Source organism: Anopheles stephensi, chromosome 3 (assembly GCF_013141755.1).
Source record: "Anopheles stephensi strain Indian chromosome 3, UCI_ANSTEP_V1.0, whole genome shotgun sequence".
Lineage (NCBI taxonomy): Eukaryota > Metazoa > Arthropoda > Insecta > Diptera > Culicidae > Anopheles > Anopheles stephensi.
In genome coordinates, this window is record NC_050203.1 from 46,950,774 (window position 1) to 46,959,843 (window position 9,070).

The 9,070-nt window shown below is 43.6% G+C and overlaps 1 protein-coding gene across 7 annotated transcripts in view; it reads left to right on the plus strand.

The window, feature by feature from the left end:
• Positions 1-8,953, plus strand: part of LOC118511257 (serine-rich adhesin for platelets-like) — a 51,630-nt gene extending 42,677 nt beyond the window's left edge. For all 7 annotated transcript variants that reach the window (XM_036054126.1, XM_036054122.1, XM_036054123.1 and 4 more), the window contains 3 exons: positions 1,434-1,536; positions 2,231-2,445; positions 3,970-8,953. In XM_036054126.1, the coding sequence (XP_035910019.1) occupies positions 1,434-1,536; positions 2,231-2,445; positions 3,970-4,293 (642 nt within the window). In that variant the 3' untranslated portion in view covers positions 4,294-8,953. The remainder of the gene's footprint in view (positions 1-1,433; positions 1,537-2,230; positions 2,446-3,969) is intronic.
• Positions 8,954-9,070: the final 117 nt, after the last annotated feature.

Genomic DNA, 9,070 nt, shown 5'->3' on the forward strand with positions numbered 1-9,070 from the left:
TTCGGCACTACTACCTTGTAAGGTATCGGTCTCCCATTGCTGGCTTTCTGTGACTTTATTTTACCCGCAGCAAAGTAGTCAGGGAGGCGGTCTGGATGTGATTTGAACCCCGGTCCTGCCGTGTGAAGATCGGCACCGCTATCGTCCACGTGGACGTCCGAAAAGGATTTGATAGGCTAGGTCGTCAGGTGCCATTCTCTTGACATGACCAGCCCGCAGCCGTACATCTCCTAAAGCAAATCACTATAACGGCCCCTCCATTGGACTTCCACTCATACGAGACCAATTGGGCTTCTGATTTTGTTGAAGACGGCTAAGAGGGATTTTTCATACAGTATAAGCTTCGTCCAGTCACATATCTGTACTAGTGTTTGTCAGTAGGGCCGCTAGTAGTGCCACCATCATTTTGGTTTTCGCCTCGTTAATCTCCAACGTTTTATTTACCTTACCGAAACTTCCTGCTCGCTCAATACTTTCGCAGCTTCTGCTACGTAGGAGAGCTTCAAACCTGTTATGTCTATGTCATTAGATAGATAGTGGAGTTAAATTCATATCAAAATATCCTAATTCACCAAATTGCCCCCAGTTCCGTACAATAGAGAGATATTTGGCAATAATGAAAAAAGAAACTATGGATTTTATTTAGCCAAACAGAGAAACCGATCGATATTTGTTTATAATAAATTAACTTATAACTTCATTTTCCTTGATAAAATGTGTTTAATTTTAAATAATTATAAAAAATACACGCAATGCAAAGTGTTCCCTTGCTAGTTGAACCAAGCTTCATGGTGCTGAAATGAATATATCCAACAATATAATCCCCCTCATATGCTTATCAAATGCCACGTTATAAATTTACTATAATAATGCCTTAATACAAGGTTATCGTGTTGAGAGCAGTACAATGCAAAACGAGGAGTACATTGCTAGACATGTGACACAACACAGATTAAAAACACACCCGACTTAATGATGGTCATTCTCTACGCACCAAGTGGTGCGTTAAATGCAGAGAGACATGCTTTGTACCCCATACCGTCGGGATGTAACAGAAGCCGGAATCAACCAGGCAAAACCCTTGAGAACGATAGCAATCGATTCCATCTTTTCCATCGAACCGGCTCCTGCGTACATATTATCCACCTCGAGTGGACCTGGACCCAAGAATCTGCAAGCCCAGGATTTGCCGACAATCATCCGAACCAGTGGGATGATACCGGATACACTTTTGAAGGGTCATAGAAAATGCAAACCAGATGATCGAAACCCTTTGTCAGGCCATTAAATAAGGGACCAGATTGAGGGATCCACCAGCAGAAGAAATAAAAAAAACGCATACCGCTGAACCGTATTCATAGAATTTCATAGACACACACACACGTATTTGACTTCAATCCTTAACGTACAATCACTCGCCCCATCTACAACAGCTGTGCAACGTGAACCCTTGCGCCAATGGTGGCACCTGCTGGACAACGGAAGAATCGTTCTACTGTGCCTGTCGTCCAGGATTTACCGGCAAAATGTGTGAAGGTAAGAGCCACTGTTCGCTCCACAGCGAATAGATGCAAATTATCATTTTAAAAGGATGCCAATCGATCGAGAATTGAACAGTTGGAGAGGGAGAGAGAGAGACTGGGAAACAGTGAAAAAAGTGCTTGAAAAATGTTCACTTTTTAATGAAGATTGCTTTTGTCTTAAGCAGAGATAAAGCAGCTTTTACATAACATTTGCATTTTTATAACCTTTTAACAAAACAAACAAACCGAACTCCACATCGGCAGAGTTCACACAGTTACTTCAATACACTCCTGGGAGTGTATCGATTTTCACGATACGTTCGTTCGTTCGCTGCGTATCGAAGGTGAATTCTCGCAGGAACGAAACAAATTGGAGTGCTATCCTGGTGGATTACGCCCAAAGCAAGTTAACCATTTTTCAAGAAACTTTCACCGAGCGAAATTAAACAGTTGGCCGCTGCTCGTCCAGAGCGCTCTTGGGAGTGTGACCCGTTCAGTTCTCGAGTTGATTTTCTCCTTCTCGTTTTTACTTCCTTTTTTTGTGTGCTTTTTGTACCGTTGCCAAATCCTTCCCAAAGGCTGTGGCAATTCTTTGGCCGATCGTGGCAATCGGCCACATTCAGTCCGGAACAGTGTTCGGACAGAAACTTTCCTAATCTCACGGGTGTTATGATATCATTACGTTCGCTTTTTGCCCCTCCGCACAGAAAACTTCGTCATCGATACAATGGTAAGCTCGAGCGAGATGCTGTCCGACACGCTGGCCAATCAGAACGGGCTGCGTGCCATTAGCGGCAGCACCATGTACGGGGACGACGGCGTGGTGGCACACACCGGCAAACACAACAGTGCGATCGAGCTACACAATGCGTACATTGCGGCCGGAACGCTGGCCACCGCCATTTTGATAGTGGCAATCGTGGTAAGTACACGGGACGGGTTGGTTCGGTACGGTACGGTGCGGGCTTTCTCACGGGTTTTATTTTGTGTTCGTCCGGGAGGGAGGCATTACTAAGTTGCCGCGCGCGCACAAGGAAACGTTCGGCACGCCCCGGGACACGTTCCATCAATCGCATTTTTGCCATTTTCCACCGACGCAAAGGTGGGGCTGGGAAACAGCAATTTATTACTGATCGCGAACGCGAACCGCAAACATGCGAGCGAGCATCGTCGCTCATTAGTTATCGGCCGCTATCGATTGCTGATAAAAGTCAATAACTTTGCTACAAGACGGGCGCGAACACCGGCGAGCCTGTGCGTCGAGCAGCAACAAGCGCGCGAGAAAGGCGAGAAAGGAAAACCTTTTCCGTTTCTCGGTTTTCTCGCGGGAAAAGAAAATGATGGTGCTTTGTAGCAAAGTGCGTCGATGTTGAGTAGGGTCTTTCTTCTTTGTGCTGTACATTATCGTTTCTTTTCGCAACGTTTTAAATGGCTATCCATCATAAGTGATAGCCGTGGTAAAGGTTCCGCGAAGGGAGCCAGTTACAGTTATTGAACAACGTACAGCGATGGATGCTCGTCCATCAGCAAATAGAATGAGATCACCTTTATATCCGATTTTCAAGCTACAGTTTTTGTTGTGTTTACTGAGTATAATTTTACCAACATTTGAAAGAAGCATCATCAATCTTAACTTATTTTAAGTTAGTTTTTTAATTCTTGAATTTCTCATAATTGGTTGTGCAAGGAAAAAAATGCAAAATTGATTTAAACTTACAGTTATTTTGCTATTACTAACTATTGCTATTTGCTTATTACTGTCATAAATCTAACATATGGCGTCCATCATACAGTCAAAACTCAAAATTAAATGAAGTGGCCAAATAAAACATTACGGTTGGCCGTATCAATGTTCTCAATGGCATTTTGAAATTCACGACGCCGAAATTGCGGTTTGCGGTGATAAAGTGAAGTTACGCGAAAGGGGCTTTACGATGACCAATTGGCTGTTTGAACCCTGTAGGGATGCTTACGAGAGGAAATCTAAGATCCTCTACTAACGTGTTTAGGCCATATATATTCACCATAAAAGCAAATCGAGACTTAGAATAGTTTCTTTGATTGATCCAATTATAGGAGCGTTGTCCAAAAATCTTCAACTAAATTAACGCATAATAACCTCTTTTTTATTTAATAAAAAAAATAGGAGCCCTTATTCTATTGTGCAGCACTGTACTAAAACCTTCAACTGATTGCTACAATGTTGTTTTTATTTTAGTTTGAATGTAAATGCCCTACAAATCTATGTTGAAGTGCAGTATTTACCATCAAACAAGTTGATTTCAATAGTAAACCATTTAATTGAACCCTAACACCGTTCCAAAAATGGAATAAAAATACCGCTTCAAATATCCCGCTAAATGCTGTCGCACACCATACCGGCGAGCAAACATAATCAGGTTCGCACCCTTTTCTCGTTCCACGGTCACACCTCGCCCCAACCTAGGTAACCGCATGTCACTGCAAGGTGCACCAGAGCTACCGACACTTTGCCACCAAGCACCGTCAGCTGATTCCCATTTTCGGACGTCGTGCGAAGCCTGCCAGCGCCAATCGCCACTGGCTGAGCGGCAAAGGACACCAGCAGCAACCGCACCACCACCAGAGCCACACGAACCCGAACTACAATTACGCACACCAGCTGCCCAACTCGTACGCCGGGCTCCAGCCGGAACGGATAATCAACAAACCATTGCCGATGAATTTGGAGAACGATATGTACTACACGGTCGACTTTGGGGAGTCGCAGAATGCGCCGCTGATACAGTAATGGCGAGGGACGGAACGAGTAGCAACGGCCGCATCCCACCAGGGAGCTTCGGAGGTGTTGTAAGTTCGCGTGCTAATGCGTAAGTATGTGCGTTGAGGAGTTGTAGCGCTGGTGGTGGTGAAAATTGGGCAGGGAAGCAGCTGCTTCCCGGCAGCAATGAGAAAACGATGGTGAGCATTCGCTTTGATCCTGGCCATACAATCTCGTTCGCACCCGACGACACCATCCAACCGCCGGCCAGTTGTGACGTTGTGTAACTAGTGGATAGCGGATTGAGCGGTGAAGTAATTGATACCTTATTTGTTCAGTTTCTTGTTCTGCATTTTTCAAGTACAATATGATATGACAATGTTTCCGTTTTGGAGTGTGCGAGCAGTACGGGCGCGCTATTAACAAAGTACGGTGAGCGCCGCTCGAGCGTCGGTTGGAACAAACAACATAAAAAATTAATTAAACCAATGATGAAACTCCCTCCAAAAGATCCCCGCCCGCATGTTAGGAAGCCTTTTCAGCGAGACACGCGCACAAGTAATGGGAACTAGTGTTACGATAGCTACGAACGTGTAAGTGTAAGTGCAACTATTTCATTGTTTTAAACTGATGTGTGATTGCACTGTACTGCTGGTGTTTATCAACAGATGATTGCTGCTAATTTGCTTTTAAATACAAACATTGCAAGCTCCTTTTACTACCGTGAAGTGAAGATACAGTAACGAGGACCCAGGCCGAAAGCTGGGAAGAGTTTTACGCACACACTCGTAATGCATCGTGCGAAGGACCGTATTACAATACGGTTCGGAAATTAAAGATCCGTATCGTAAAACCTTGAGTTGCTTGAGTAGGAATAAAAACCGGCCGGCGGTGGTAATAAGTACAGGATTCGGAGAATGAACGAGCGCCAGCTATTCCGATAACCATCCGCACATAAATTGATGCTGAATAAGTCGAGGGAATTTCCGAACGACGGGACCTCTCGAAAGTCACTTTGTCGAATACATGATCATGACGAAGCAGTTCGGACGAAAAATAGAACAACTACATTTCACAGCAACTCCCTCTCCAACCTCCCAATCGAGGGGGTTCTCGTCCGACACCGACCCAATAACTCTCGAGTGTCTCCAAAGGCCATCCTTTCGGTCCGGTCCGAGTCGGTACTGGGTTTGTTGGATAGTTCATGCAAGAACCCCCTCTGACGCACCTTCTGCGATGGATCTTTCGGCCAAAACCTAAACTAAATTTCACTGTCTTCGTCTTTTTTTTTGTACTATCATTGCACCAAACGGCAGATGGTTAAAGAAGATAGCATCTTTTTGCGATTCTTGCGAAGATAAAGGTGAAGGCGAGTGACTGAAGTTCGCTGCTGGATGCTGAATGGTTCTTCGAAATCATCAAACAGAAAATCAAAGATTTCATTGAATATAAGAGCGTAACGCAAGTCAACGAGAAGGTTTCGTTCACGGTCAACCTTATCCATATTCTTTCCCCATCCAGTGGACAAGGCACAATCGCACGCAACGCATCATGTGATGGTTGCAAAATTCCTGGACAAAGCTGCATTTTTAAATTGCGATTTAAGATCGGTAACTGGACTGGTTAGCAGCAATGTTTGTGTTTAATCGTTACAGTAGATGTTATTGTTTCACGTTCTTTCGTTGATGTGTGTCCGCACCCGTGAGATGAGCGATCCTAGGTATATGTGTGAGTGTGTGTGTGTGTGCGTGGTGGTGGATAAAATGTGCCAATATATTTTGAATCTCATTGAACGAAAGTAGCCACAATTTGATGCATATATTAGAGTAAGAAAGTTAATTTAGAGCAAGATATGGCGGGAAGGGGAGAGTGCGTTGCACACACACACACACACAACACAGAGAAAGTTAGAAAAGAAGTTAGAGAAAAAGGCTAACAAAAACGGCTAAGCAAAATTCACCGATATCTTTAAACAAAGAAACAAAACAAAACATAACAAAAATAAATACGACTTTTTCTTAAGCTACCAAAATCTTAGCTAAATACCAGTTACTTGACAATGAGTGAAAAAAAAAACACAAACACACGCAAACTAATAACATACATCAAGAGAATGATAAAATTACTTACCACTTTCAAACTTTATTAACAAACCAAAAAACCATACAACTGAACTCTTCCAAGCGGGGCAAAGCTGAAACCGTTAACCCTACAGTTAGTAATAGACAAGACAAAAACAAAAAAGCGGCAAAGGGCATGGTAACTACATGCGATGGAACACGCTGGGGGCTGGTTCAGAGTTATATTTATACCATAGAAAGCATCTCATAGTAGCAGTCTAGCGTAGAGACGAGTTGGTTTTGCCACTTCAGTTTTCCTATGATGCTAATTCTTCTTTCCAATTGGCTTTGGCCGTTAATCAACTTCAACAGAACATTGCAACATAACTATGATGGCAGTGAAGTCCCGCCTTGATAGCGATTGTTTTACGTGCATTGCAGAAGGAAAGAAAAGGGGAAAAAAGACCGAAAATAAACAATATTAATGAATAGTCCAGTTGCAGCAATGGTTCAGTTGCAGGAGTTTTGCTAATTGCTACTCGTCGTAGCATGCGCACACGAAGAAACCCACACTCACACACACACACATACAAACTATATCCCACTTTGCCAGCCCTTTCGGTGCTTTCTTCTGCTAGTGAACACTAGAACACTAAACAATTTAAAACCCCATTTTTCCGCGAATCTTGAACCATGTCTTCAACATAGCTTCCTTTATAGAGCTTTTAACGTAGCAGGAACAGAGCGGTGGGAACGGCACGCCGGGACGACGACGTTTAACCCACGATCGAGATGCTAGTACAGTTTTTTCGAAGGGGGTGAGGGGAAAGGTACAGTATTTTAAGTATCGATTGCGTTCCATGACTACAAGAATTAGAAGATTTAATCAAATGTACATCTTATCGTAGATAATAGTCAAAAGTCAGAGCGCACACACTGCAGGACTCACCCACTCGGGCATAGCAAACCCAACATGAACATGAAAGTTGCCAAAAGTAATGTACTCGAATAGGGAAAGGAAACGCGTACCACCACCATATGGGGCAATAATTTACAAAGCAAACAGCAGACAAGCCGTAATCGTACCCCTGCGCGTTATCCTGAACGCAAGCTTAATAACGCAACAGAACGTAACGCTGGATTTTAAATCTTAACGCATAGCATCACGCATCACGAATTAGCACCATTCGGCAATATTTAATGTGGTCCGTGGTGTGTTACGCTTCAACCCGTAGTTGGGGTGCGTTTGTGTGCTGCTGACACAGTCTAGAGCGACCACGTGTAGGCAAGCAACACACACAGTATGGCTTCAAGGTTGTTTTTTTTTTTGTTCATCCCCAACAGCAAGGACCCTGCAGCAAACACATGTCCACTTGATGTATGTGTGTTTCGGTTCTCGAGAAATAAAAGCATAAAATCCCTCCATGAATGATAAACTGCAGTCGGACGCGGATTGGAGCCAATTTTTCGTTCTCACTTCGTCAGCCTTTCCATGCTGAAGCGTACTGCGAGAAAGTTGGTAATGGATGCAGGACGAGTAAAGATGGACAAAGCACGTACCGATTCGCCGCTGACCGCTGTCAATTGAAATTAAAAAAAAAGTGGGCTGATGCTATGTGTTTCGTACTTGCTGGAAGTATTTGTTTCAAGTTAGGCAGGATAAGAATATTCCTTACGTTACTTAATTCCCTTTCTTTCATTAATGTTAAATTACATTCTGTCAATGCGGTACAGATTGCTGGTCCGGTATTGGTGCGAGAGTGTACGTGTACTTTACCTGTTAGGTTTCCTCATTTTCTTAGAATGGAAGGTAAAGGCATCCGTCTTGTTGGCGCTGGTAGCAGAACAGTCCATTTACTTTGCTTCCAATTGCCAATTAATTCTTCCACATTACAATTGTGCTCCATGCCCAGCTTGCGCGCTCTCTATTCTCCTAAGGCAATCGAACAAACTGTTAGAGCGATAAGCAAACGTGTAAGACAAAAAAGCGTGCAAACTTCCAAATCAAAGATGAAGCAGAAACCATACAATGGAGGATGGTTTTTAAGCTAGGCTAATAAAATATTCAATGTGTGGTACACTGGTGGGCACCAGGGGCAGTCACCGAACGAGGGCGTCTAGCACAGAATTGAGATAGACCACGAGACCAGACGGAGATAGCCAAACAGCCCACGCCCCGTGAATGCTTCTTGTTCGTTACCATCCAAAAACTCGTCCCCATTTTTGCCAAATCTGCAACACTGTGACCATAATGCTGTTTGTAATGATGTTTTAGGTTCCGTTCCGTGTGCAAAAGCCACTGCATCCAGTAACTGTTTAAGTGAGGTGAGGTAGTTCGCCAGTATCGCCAGCCTGCATGCATGCTAATACATACAGGAGCGCATCAAGGGTGAGCGCCGCCACGGTAGACGGTAGCAGCATACTGTAGAGAGTACTGTAATGACAAGTATTTTATTCGTACATAACAAAAAACCAAAACCGAAAAGGAAAATCCAACTACCGACAGGCGACAGGGGTGGTGGTGGTGGTGGTGGTGGACGATGATGCTCCACGCAACCTTTACCTTCTAAACTGCATGAGTAATACACAAGACAGTGACAAAATAAACAAGAAAATTGTTATAAAATTTACCCATCACGGTGTTTGGTGCAATTGCTTGGATGTGTTAATGGTGACAAATATTTATATTACATTGGTGAGTATAGGTGACTTTCTTTGTTTTACTTTCATATATGTGGATACTTTTT